The sequence below is a fragment of the Rosa chinensis genome, chromosome 4 (genome assembly GCF_002994745.2).
Source record: "Rosa chinensis cultivar Old Blush chromosome 4, RchiOBHm-V2, whole genome shotgun sequence".
Classification (NCBI taxonomy): domain Eukaryota; kingdom Viridiplantae; phylum Streptophyta; class Magnoliopsida; order Rosales; family Rosaceae; genus Rosa; species Rosa chinensis.
The window spans coordinates 38035433-38048002 of record NC_037091.1 but is presented as its reverse complement, the minus strand read 5'-3'; the positions used below and the strand labels follow the sequence as shown (position 1 = coordinate 38048002).

Sequence of the window (12570 nt, the reverse complement as noted above, 5' to 3'; positions counted from 1 at the left end):
CACAAAATGCTCAATCAAAGAAGTCAGACCCTTCCCACACAAAATAAATAAATAGGCGACAACGAATCTCTTTATCTGATGCCCCTGGTTGGCTTCACATACCCTCGAACCTCCCCATTTAACAAAAAAGAATAACTTAATGTTCTAATGCTTGTCATTACTAACTCCACCCAATCCTCCGCAAAACCTAATTTCAGTAGCATACTTTTCACAAAACTCCACTCCAGTCTATCATAGGCCTTAATAATATCCAACTTTAAAGAAAAGTGTTCTCCTTATCCCCTTCTCTCATTATGTAAGAAATGAGCTACCTCTGTTGCAACAAGTGCATTATCTAAAATTAACCGGTCTGGTACAAAAGCACTCTGCAATAGGAAAATCACCTTTCCCAACAAGACCTTCCAACCTATTTGCCAAAACTTTGGAACAAATACGGTAAAGCACATTACAAAGAGCTATAGGGCGTAAATCTATCATATCCTTGGGCTCTTTCACTTTTGGAATCAAAGTAATATGAGTGAAATTTACCTTATAGAGAAGATTATCCGAGGCCAAAAAAGATCGGACTGCATTGCAAACATCATTTCCCACAGTACTCCAATACTTCTTAAAAAAGAAGAGGGACATTCCATCAGGGCCAGGTGACTTGGAGGGATGCATTTGGAAAGCAGCTGTTTTGATTTTGTCATCAGTATATGGAGCTAGCAACTCTTGGTTCCCTCTGTTGAGAACATCTTACAATAATATCTACTAACAACATTCTTAACTTGACTAGCCTCTGTCACCTATTGACCATTTTCATCAAATAACCCTTTAATAGTATTACCCTGTCTCTGATTTGACGCTCTCATGTGGAAGTATGCACTGTTCCTATCACCAAACTTCAACTACATTTCTTTTGATCGTTGACCCCAAATGGTCTCCTCTTGATTCAATAACTCCTGGAGACGAATACTCAAAGCTTGCTTTTCCTGATTCATAGCAGAGTCAAAAGGGGCCTCCAATGACTCATTCAAAAGTGCCCTAACTTCCCACATTTCGGTTTGCCAAAACTGAAAAGTATCACGCTGCCATGTCTTAAGACTAGCTCCAGTGTTTCGAATCTTCTGACAAACCTTGCTCATAGGGTCTCCCTCTGCTTCTCCTTGCCAACCATTCTTAAGAATCTCTTCACATGTAGCATGTTTTGCCAAAACTGCTCAAACCAGAACAATCTCTTCTTTCGATCAACCTGCGTGCTTGGAGACACATAGACCTAAACTAAAAGTGGGCTGTGATTCGAGGAACTGGGATGTAGATGCGTTGTCGTTGAGTAGCTAAACAAACGCCACATTTCATCAATCCAGAAGCTGCGATCAAGTCGTTCTTTAGTTTGATAGTCTAACCACGTAAAAGGACTACCTCTGTACCCCATACCGATCAGAGAACACTCCATCACACATTCACAGAAAGCTTGCATTTGGAGTGGTCTTCTCTCCCCTCTTCCAATCTTCTCTGAACGCTCAAGAATCTCGTTAAAATCCCCACAAATCAGCCATGGCAAAGACGACTGACTTGCAAGATGCCTCATTAGCGCCTAGGTCTCACTTTGATCCCCCGTCTATGCATACCATTTATCCCCGTCAACCTTCACTCGTTTGCCGACCTTCTTGCTCCAAACGACACATCCACATGCATGGTCGAATAGTTGTGCACGTGTAGCGAAACATCATTCATCCATAACATGGCTATCCCCCTTGAGTTATCACCCTTTGGCTCACATAGACAATTGTCGAAACCCACCTTAGCTCTCAAAGTCTCCATCTGTTGTGCATCACAAAGAGTCTTAGACAGAAATAGGATCCATGGCTTCTCCTGTCTGACGATATCGATCAGAGCCCTACGCTTGTAGTTCCATACAATTCCAGGCCAAAACCCGAAAAGCCATGCCGCCTCAGGCCGCCGTGTGTGAGCCACTAATTTGAATTCTCAGAACTGGCCTCTGCTAGGGTTTAAGGTAGGAAAAATTATCACACCTTTTAATTCTCATTATGCTCTCTGAACAAAAAAATATATCCTTCTAAGAGCAAGTCCACCGGTATGACTTTGCCCGGGCAAAGTGAGGGAATGATGATGTGTTGACCGGGCATGGAGAGAAACAACCTTCCACCGGGCTTTGTTTGACCAGCCAAACTTTGGCTTTGCATGACTGAGGTCAAAAAAAGGGGCAAGCCGATGACTATTTTCTTGCCCAAGGTCATGGAGCTGCCAGCTCGGCCAACCACAGAACGTGGGTGACATCAGGAAGCTGCGAAGAGACAGACGCGGCTAAATCCAAGGGTGGAAGACACGGACCAATCCAGAAGCGCCACGTGGCCGACCTGCAGCAGGATTTTGTCGTCCAGTCGCCGAGAGGATGCCGGAAAACTGGACTTCCGACTGGGTCATGTCGCACGGCTGTGGGAGGCCTTCGATCTCCTTCTAGCCTGAGTGATGAGGTGAGGCACCACTGTGGGGAGGACGAGCGGGCTGAGGCGAGCCCGTATGGCCCGGGTCCGCTGCCGGAGGAAGCACGACGGCGCCGGAAAACTCGGGTCGGGTCGGTCGGGACTCGATGGGTCTGAGGAGACGCGGAGGAGAGAGAAGAGAGAGTTTCAGGGGTGAAAGTGAAGAAAAGAAGAAAAATCTGTCCTTATAAAAAAGGACCAGAAATTTTTGTTATTTATAGAAAATTTTCAAATTTTCAAAAATTTATAACTAATTCATACGAACTCCGATTTTTGCATTCCACATATGCACGAACTCGTATCGATGATCTCTATAACTTTCATGAAGGAAGTTTTCCCAAATTATGTATGTATGAAAAGTCGATTTTCGAGACCCCCCTAAAATTTTTCCTAACATCTCAAAAAAATTATTTTCAATGAACAGTTAAAAAATATAATAATGAACAGTGTTGACCGGGCAAGAAAAACAACGGGCGTAAACCCATGTCCAGTGGCAGTGAATAGTAACTTGACCGGTCGAATTCTTGACTTCTCGACTTTGCCTTTTCTTGACTACGGGTGAACTTGCTCTAAGCAGTACTACTATTCTTTGACATCGATGTCGTCCTTTCATGTGTTGTACATTCGCGCCCAACACCTTTTTCCATCAATTTCCTTTTGGTTATAAGCCCCATACCACATGTAAATCTAAGAAGATTTTTTATGCTCGTACTTTATTTTTTCCCTCTTTGCCAAAAAAAAGAAGAAGATAGAGATCGAAATACTAGTGGTGATCTTAGAACGTCAGTAGAAGTGGCTGACAACAAAAGGTTAAGTTCAGAAGTTTGATGTAAAATCTTGTGAAGGGAGTCCAAATAATTAAATAAGAGGTTTGAATAGAAGTACTTTAGGAATAAAAAAAGGAATAAATAGCTTCTATGTAACACCAAAAAAAAAATAAAAAAATAAAAAGCTTGTAAACGAGGAAAAAAAGGGTTAAAAGGGTTTGCAAAAGAGGTCTGCGAATCTGGTGCCTCTCCCATTCGGAAATATCCCACCTCATCGCGAACCCAAATTCTACGCCGTCCGGAAGTAACACCATAGGTACGTCCTCCGGCCACCCCTAATTCCTAACATCATATTCTCCTCTCTCTCTCTCTCTCTCTCTCTTCAGATTACTCTAAATTTTATCATACCGGTAACTCTGAATCTTTGATAACTAAGAGAAAAGCTTCCCAAGTTATAGGATTAGGGTTTTTTTTTTTTTTTTTGTTATTTTACATTTTTGGTAATGGGCTTTGTTTATTTTGGTTGATTCTAGCCTTCTAGGGCTTTGAAGAGGAGTGTGAATGAAGGCGTTGGGTGTTTGATATAGTTTTGCACTTAATTGAATTGAAGAAAGGTGTAGTGAGATTTGAGGGTTTGGTATTTGGTGCGAACTAGGGGCATTGATGGCTGATCGAAACCTGGCTGTAGTGAAGCCAATATGGATGAAGCAAGCGGAGGAGGCTAGGGTGAAGAGTGAGGCTGAGAAAGCCGCTGCGGCAAAAGCTGCTTTTGAAGCCACATTCAAGGATGTGGACAAAAGCAAAGAGAAAGAGGTTGCGGCCGGGGCCGGATCTGATAGTGAATCGGAAGAAGCTGAGGACTTGGCCAACAAGCCAATTGGACCCGTGGACTCTACAAAGTGCACTGCGGCAGGGGCCGGCATTGCAGGCGGTACGGCCTGTGCGCCGTCTTCGTTTATGGTGGTGACGAAGGACTCTGATGGGAGGAAGGTTCCGAATGGCGGTGCGCAGATTAAGGTGAAGGTTATGCCTGGAGTGGGGGTTGGCGGTTCAGAGCAAGAAGGAATGGTGAAGGATATGGGCGATGGGACGTATACAGTAACTTATGTGGTTCCGAAACGAGGGAATTACATGGTGACAATTGAGTGTAATGGGAGACCTATCATGGGTAGCCCTTTCCCTGTGTTCTTCAGTGCAGGTAATTGCAATTTCTGAGCTTTTACATATCCATGTTACTGCATCTAGTCAGGTATTAATTGATGTGTTGCAGGCTAATTGTTAGTTGGAGTTTTTAGGTTTTCGTAGTCAATATGGGCTCTGTCTGGTTTTGCTTCTAAGACCTAAATATCATAAGAGCTTTTCAGCATTTGTCAAAAATGGTTGCAAGTGTTTTTGGAGTTATAGAAGCACTTTTTGGAGGTTTTTCAAAAACCAGTTTGTGTTTTCTTCTTACAAACTTAAAAAGTTTTGTAAAAGCTATATGTGCATCTGCTTTAGTGGAACCACTACATCACTACATAACTAAAGCTCTTATAGAGAACTGATCCCGAACGGAGCCAATTTTTGTGTGCATTCAGTGTGTATTCATTGTGAGCATATCAAATGCTCTGACTTATATGTGGCTTTGGCTCTCTTTTTAGGAAAATCCAGTAAATAACAGGCAAATACAATTTGAAATTGGAAAAGAAAAAAAATTAAAATTATGTTTATATGTGTAATTCTTTTGCAGAAAGAATATTGTTTGTTTTCTTTCTTTTTCTTATTATTAAGAAGTACTGATGATAGGGTAAACTGCACATTCACGAGTTGCTAATAATCTTCATGACGGAAATTGCTTTATTGCCATGCAGGTAGTACTAGTACTGGAGGACTACTGGGATTGGCTCCTGCATCCTCATTTCCAAATCTAGTCAACCAAACGATGCCTAACATGCCAAATTATTCAGGTTCTGTCTCAGGGGCATTTCCCGGATTACTGGGAATGATTCCCGGCATTGTTCCTGGTGCTTTAGGTGGGGCTATTTTGCCCGGAATTGGAGCATCTCTTGGGGAAGTTTGTAGAGAATACCTTAATGGTCGGTGTGCCAAAGCCGATTGTAAGTTGAATCACCCACCTCACCAGCTGCTAATGACTGCATTGGCTGCAACAACCAATATGGGAAATGTTAGTCAAGTGCCTATGGCACCTTCTGCAGCTGCAATGGCTGCTGCTCAGGCAATTGTCGCTGCCCAGGCTCTTCAAGCCCATGCAAATCAGGTGCATGCACAAGCTCAGTCAAACAAAGACTCCTCTGGTATACCTCTATAATTGTATCTGGTGATAAATACTATGTGATGTTATGTTTGCTAGTTTCTTATGTCTACTTTGGCTTCTCTTTTACTCTTGTTTAAAGATGTGCTGGCCCCCTTTGTGGTTCTTATGGTTGCTCTGGTATACCTCTATAATTGTATCTGGTGATAAATACTATGTGATGTTATGTTTGCTAGTTTCTTATGTCTAGTTTGGCTTCTCTTTTACTCTTGTTTAAAGATGTGCTGGCCCCTTTTGTGGTTCTTATGGTTGCTATATTTTTATATGTAAATATGTTGGAACTGAATATGATTCTTCTACTTAGGTTCACCTGACAAAGCTGGGAAGGCTGATGTGTTAAAGAGAACACTTCAAGTTAGCAATCTTAGCCCACTTCTCACTGTGGAACAGCTGAAACAACTTTTTAGCTTTTGTGGTACGGTTGTTGAATGTACCATCACTGATTCAAAGCATTTTGCTTATATAGAATACTCAAAACCTGAAGAAGCAACTGCTGCCCTGGCATTGAATAATATGGATGTTGGAGGCCGTCCTTTGAATGTTGAGATGGCAAAATCAGTACCTCAGAAATCTGCTATGAATTCTCAAATGACTTCTTCATCTTTGCCCATGGTGATGCAGCAAGCTGTTGCAATGCAACAGATGCAGTTCCAGCAGGCTTTGCTTATGCAGCAAACTATGACTGCTCAACAGGCAGCTAACCGAGCTGCAACCATGAAGACGGCAACAGAGTTAGCTGCAGCCAGAGCAGCAGAAATAAGTAAGAAATTAAAAGCTGATGGAGTGGAAATTGAAGAGACTGAAACAAAAGAGAAATCTAGGTATGCTACATTGATATGAAATGATGACTTCTACATTGCGTTTACATGTCTTGCTCCTCAATTAAGAAATATTTATATATTGTAGGAACCTTTCACCATCTAGAGTCTGACTTGAACCGCGTGATGCATTTTTTTCTTTTTGTTTCAAGTTTATAAACTGTGCAAGGCTGAAAATCCTACATTTGGAATTTTACATAGTATTGTTCACTCATGCTTTTAGGAAGGGATAGTTAAAAACGTTCTGCAGGAATTTGTATGTTATGATATAAAGTTAAAAACAAAATTCTTGCTGAAGTTGAAATTGTGATTGAATATGTCCTTTTGTTGGAAGGTTAAAAGATTTTTCATTTTTTATTGTTTCTAAATTTTTTGTGAAAGGTAAAAGAGCTAAAACTTATGCTAGCAGAAACATTCTATCCACAAATACTAATTAAAGATCAATGAAAATAAAATGGTAGAGAGAGATTAAAATGCCTAAGCAGCAGTGGCTTGTCCAGATTTTGGGGAAAGCTGTAGTCGTGGGCATGAATCTTGGGTTTTAGAGCAATGGTTTGCATATTCTATGACTTTCTCCTTTTTAATTTTTTTTTAACTTTCTTTGTTGAGAACTGTAGATATCAACTGTGGATATAATTTTATTACATAGATAGGGAAGCAGATAATTGTATGCGGTTGTATTGAACATGCTATTTTTCACCTTCATTGGTATATGTTAAAAGTGCTTCTTTTGTTTAATTAAGTTACTTGTTTCACTAATCAAATTACTCTTTTTGTAGGTCTCCATCACCTCGTGCAAGGTCGAAATCCAGATCGAGATCACCTATCAACTATCGCCGAAGGTGGAAGTCTCCTTCTTACTCTCCTCCACCCCGCTATACAAGAGGTCGTAGATCCAGATCCCCATTCAGGTCACGCCACCATTCAATCTATGACAATGGCCGACGGTCATATAGAGATGTTAGGAATGGCAGTGAAAGAAGTAGAAGGCGGGATTCAGATAGATCAGATGATCATCAGTCATATGCCTCAAGGAGAAATAGGAGTAGGAGTGTTTCTCCTCGAACAAGAAAATCACATCGAGTTGATTCGTTATCACCCAAACATCGACGAGAACGTTCTCCACGTAGAGCAACTCGTGCTGTGTCTAGATCACCAGGTCATCATACGGGGAGTAGGTTATCTCCAAGAGGTGATGAAGACAAATCCAAGCACAAAAAAAGTTCTAGGTCCAATTCTCCAGAGGATAAACATCTCTTAAATGACAAAAAAGATGAAACCCACTACGAAACATCAAAGCATCGAGAAAGAAGGCGATCCAGGTCAGTTTCAGCGGAAGGTAAGCATCACAGAAGGCGGTCATCTCCAAGAAGTCTGGATGAAAACAAATCCAAACACAAGAGGCGGTCTAGGTCAAAATCTGTGGAAGTAAAGCTGCGGTCAGCGGATGAAACTAGGGATCGTAAACTAAAACACCGTAGTGGAAGGCGGTCCAGGTCAAAATCTTTGGAAGGTAAGCATCTCTCTGATGAGAAAACTAATGAAATGAGAGATGAAAAATCAAAACATCGTGATAGAAGACGTTCAAGGTCAAAATCTGTGGAAGGGAGGCGTCACTCGAAGGAGGTGGATGGAGGTAGAGATAAAAAATCCAAGCGTCGTGATAGAAGGCAATCAAGGTCAAGGTCCAGATCATCATCTCCAGATCCTAAGCTTGCCAGAGGAGGGGAGTCATCTCCAAGAAGACTTGATGAACACAAATTGAAGCACAGAAGGAGGTCAAGGTCAAGATCTGCTGAAGGAAAGCAGCGCCTCAATGATAGAGCTGATAAAAGTAGAGATGAAAAAGCAAAGAGGCATAGGAGAAGAAGGTCCAGATCAGTATCACTAGAACGTGAGAGTCAGAGAGGAAGTATGTTATCCCCAAGAAGTTCAGTTGAAAATGATTTAAAGCCCAGGAGGCGGCGCTCTAGGTCAGAATCTTCTGAAGGCAAAAATCAAAGGTCTAAAAGAGATAAGAATGGTGATGATGAACTAAAGCATTATGAAGATGGCAATGAGGAATCAGGTTCGCTGATGAACTATTCAACCAAGAAAAGTAATGATCAGATGGTCACTTCAAGTAAAGAGGACTTTTCCTCAAAGGGATCGCTGGGAAATATGGAAACACAGGACAGTCGAGGTATCGGTGATCTTGACAGTGAAGGATTGAGCAGACAGGATGATCTTTGGAAAGCTGGTAATTTTAACAAATGTGATAGATACTGATTCTTAAGTTCTGATTATTGGGAGTGGCTGAATATTGATTTTTGCTTGCCTACAGGTCCAGAATATCAAAGTGATTATGAAAAGTCACCTAATGGGGATGATGTTTCCAGAGCAGGCTCTGGGAAGGATTACAACATGCTGAAGGCTCAGAATAGAAGCTCTCTGGCATCTAAGGCGGATATGTTTTCTGATGACGCTAGTGCAGAAGAGTAAAACTTGTGAAAGTATGAATGGAGACCATGGGGCTTTAGATCAAGACTATCTCTCACTGTAGGTGTTGATGAGTTTGGTTGCAATGATACAGACTCCAGCATAATACGAGGGACTATTCGAGGAGCTCAAACAGTCTGGGGAATGGGCTGCTACTTCTCATAAGACGGGCGCTTTTTCTTGGAAGATTGCTTAGTGTTTCTATTGTTGTGTGCCTCTTCATAAGTACTCTCTTTCTTTGTTTATCTTGTTGCAGGTCCTCGTGTCGGTCTCTGAGCTGATCTGGATATGGTTTATGTATTTCAAGAGTGTTCTGATATCATCTGCAATCATCCATCCAGTGTTTGTAGTGAGCTTCTTTAACAGATTGATGTATGTTGGATCATTACCTCTATTTTTGCATTCTGAATTACTCAACTATTTGTTTAATAATTATTGCTACAATTTATGTTTTTTGCTCTTGTTAAGTTGGTGCGTAGTTGTTTTTTCAACAAGATATTCTTTGTCTTTAGTATCGTTTCCAAATTTTTTTGTTGGATTGGGGTTGTCTCCGATTCTACATTTTTCTTTTTCTTTGAGAAGTCCGTCCTTGGTGTGTATTGATATGGTTGGTCAGAGGTCCATTTTCTTTTATCTATGTTTGATGGTATGGTGGGCCTATTATGTCTCAAACACATGCAGGTTACTCATGGTGATTTTGGTTGGAGCTTTCTGAGATTCAATTTGGCAGGGTGATTTTCACTGACGAAGGTATGGAGAGCTTATGCTGTGAAGCGTCTGTCCAAGTTCTGAAAGTTTTGGGATTCTTGGTTGAGATTATATTAAATGAACTGAAGTAACTTGCCTCAATGTTATAAATTGGTGTCTTACTCCTTCCGCATCTTTTCTTCTTCTTTTTTTCTCTCTTTTTTTTTTTTGTTCTTTTCCTCTTCCCCCTAGGACTGGTTCTGGTTAGGTAAAGCTACTTCTAAGTTCGAGTGATATCGGACGTTGCTGGGATGAATTGTGTCAAACTTGCACATTATTTGGGTATGAGCAGATCACCTGATTTACAATCTTGACTTAAATTCGTGGTGATTTGAAAATGTTGTTTTTTAGCAGGTAATTGATAAAACTTCAGGGTTGAGTTCCATTTCTTGATATAACATCTGGTTTATACGTTCAGATATAGTTGTATCATTGGTGTTGGAAATTTCACTAAACCAAACAAACAAATGTTGGTATGTGGCCAGCCTTTGATAGTTGGATTCAACAATGGAATGATTTGTCTGTTTGATCTGTTCCATATTATCTGTCATAGCTGCTTTTATGCTTGGAGTTCTAGCTACTATTGCTTGCTAGAAAACATAAAGTCCTATTTTAAGTTGTCTAAAAGTGGCCTTTGTTGATAGCTGAACCATTTTCAATTTTTTTTTTTGTTGGTTGCGCTTCTTTTCCTTCTCCCAATTTCTTTAGGATGAGCTCTGGATGGTCTGACTGCTGCTGCCCTTTTGGTCTCAACTGAGTATGCTCGACTGAGTATCCGTGTTTTAGCTTCGACTGTGTTCTTCTCCCTTCTATATTTGATTACTTTTTTTTTTTTCAAGAATAATTCATAGTTAGAGAGGGATCTTTAGGAGGGAACAGGTTTCAAGTTGGAAATGCATTTTGTTCTTGTTTGGCCTCTTTTGTAAGACGGTCACCAATGGAGGATTTCATACTTCCTCAGCTTCTGTACTTCCAACTTATCATGGTAAACATGTCCTTAGTGTTTGGGAAATGTGTCTACACTTCCTTTGAGATGTAGATCATTTCTGGTTGATCAAAAAGAATAGAGGGTTCAAATCAATTTTATTTTTCTTCATTGTTGTCAATCTTTGTCATGGGTGCAAGATTTGTTGTTGAGTTGCTGTAACACTGCACATCGGCTGCAAACGTAGCAACTCTCTTTGGTTAGAACCTAACTAGTGAACATAACGTTAGAACCTACAACTCTAGTGTGACCACTGCCTGCAATATCATCAAAGGGTGTCAACTATATGAGGTGACCACTGCCAGCAATATCATCGAGGAGAGTCTGAACCGTACGAGGGCTGACCACCTGGCATATCATCTAGGAAAGGCTGAACTGCATGAGAACCCAGAAAATAGTTCCCGCTACGAAGTTTCGTTACAGAATAGGGATAAAAATTACGTTTAAATTTTTTCGTTTTGCTACCGAGAAGTTCCTCCTCAGTGTGTTTGGATGTGGGAAAAAATGATGGAATTTAATTGAAAGTGAGAATTTTATAATTTTTAAAAACCAGTTCCCTCGTTTGACATTGTTAGATTGAAAATTTTAAATTTATCTGTGGAAAAAAAAACGAAGGAATTCGTTATTTAAATTCCTCACTTCAATTTTCATCAAAATAGGTGTTATTTACGAATTCTTTTGCAGTATTCAATTTTTATTTTCAAAACAAGATTTTTTTCTATTTGATTTTTTTATTTGTTTTAAATTTTCTTAATTTATTACACATTTCAAATCCTAAATAGATGAAACAAATAATAGAAATTGTAATTAATGAAATTTTAAATTGATAGAGTTAAAGATTTCATCATTACTTATAACAGATTTTATAATTTTCTCATCTAACGCACCATTAAGAGCTGATCTAAAGGAATTGGAATTCGATAAAATTTTACGGGTGCTATCTTGACACAGATGTCAATATGTGCCATTGAAAATCTTAACTATGATCTGGATAGTTCGAGTAGGTCCCTGGGATTGTGTGCCAACCCCATGGTGCGCACTGGTTGGCCCAAATTCGGCAAACTGCTGTGTGCAGTTGAGAAACTATGGGCTCGTCTGAGATCTACAGCGGCAGAGTGCAGAGGTGCGCGCCTAAGAGGTGGCGGCGCCCACAACATAGACTCTACCAGACGGTTGAGAGTTAAGTATAATGTAGCCAAGTAGCCAAAAAAGACCGCCAATATTTGAACAAACTCCCCCTGTGCCACTCTCTTTTGGTAACATGTATTCTCTGCTTGACATCTGTATTACAAATGTATATTCTCCTTGTCACTGTTTCTGAGCAAAAATAAAATTAAGTTACAATAGAAATGTATATAGGGCTTATCGTTAATTAAAAATAGCAAACAATTTTATGTGATAGCAAACAATTTTATCGTTAATTTTAAAAATAGCCTACACACAATTTTATGTGTGGGTGCAAATATCCCCAGTATGGGGTCTACAACTACTCAAAAGTCCCACATCGGGCACAAGCAAAAGGAAACATAAACTTTCCTTATTAATGGTATGTATTTATTACTCACTGCCTATACTCTTTTAACATTATTACACGCATTGACTTTGGCATCAAAGGGATGTAGACCGGCCGGTCCCAATCTACCTCTTGACGCCCGTGTATCACATTTTACATTTGTCATCCACTGGCCACTACTTCATTAGATCGATCAAGTATCTGTTTTGGATATTCACTTTAATAAAATAAGAATAGTTTTGAAACACACTTAAAATTTTCTAGATTTTAATAGGTCAGTCCCACCGTCAGGTGATACATTTGTCCTATGTAAGAATCTGTCATGATGATGAACACTCAACAAACCTAAAATGTAAGAGGCTACTTGACAGCGGTTGAATACTTAACGACCAATGTTCACTTCCTTGAACCTTCACAGTGAAAAACAAAGAAGCTGACAGAGTCCGAGGGACATCGGCTTGGAAA

At 40.2% G+C, this 12570-nt stretch overlaps 1 protein-coding gene across 9 annotated transcripts; it reads left to right on the top strand.

Annotated features, from left to right (window-relative positions):
- The first annotated feature begins 3409 nt into the window (after nt 1-3409).
- On the top strand, nt 3410-10703 carry LOC112196048 (serine/arginine repetitive matrix protein 2). 9 transcript variants are annotated; one of them, XR_005810484.1, is made up of 10 exons: nt 3410-3569; nt 3787-4451; nt 5104-5547; nt 5869-6385; nt 7162-8621; nt 8706-9232; nt 9542-9610; nt 9800-9889; nt 9962-10080; nt 10316-10703. XR_005810484.1 is itself a non-coding variant. In XM_040519253.1 (6 exons), exons 2-6 carry the CDS (start codon nt 3917-3919, stop codon nt 8861-8863), a joined length of 3114 nt encoding a protein of 1037 aa, XP_040375187.1. In that variant the 5' UTR covers nt 3410-3569; nt 3787-3916; the 3' UTR covers nt 8864-9327. The 9 variants fall into 9 exon arrangements, 1 of the variants encoding a protein (XP_040375187.1); XR_005810482.1 differs by lacking the exon at nt 9962-10080; XR_005810481.1 differs by lacking the exon at nt 9962-10080 and having other exon boundaries at nt 9800-9961.
- Nucleotides 10704-12570: the final 1867 nt, after the last annotated feature.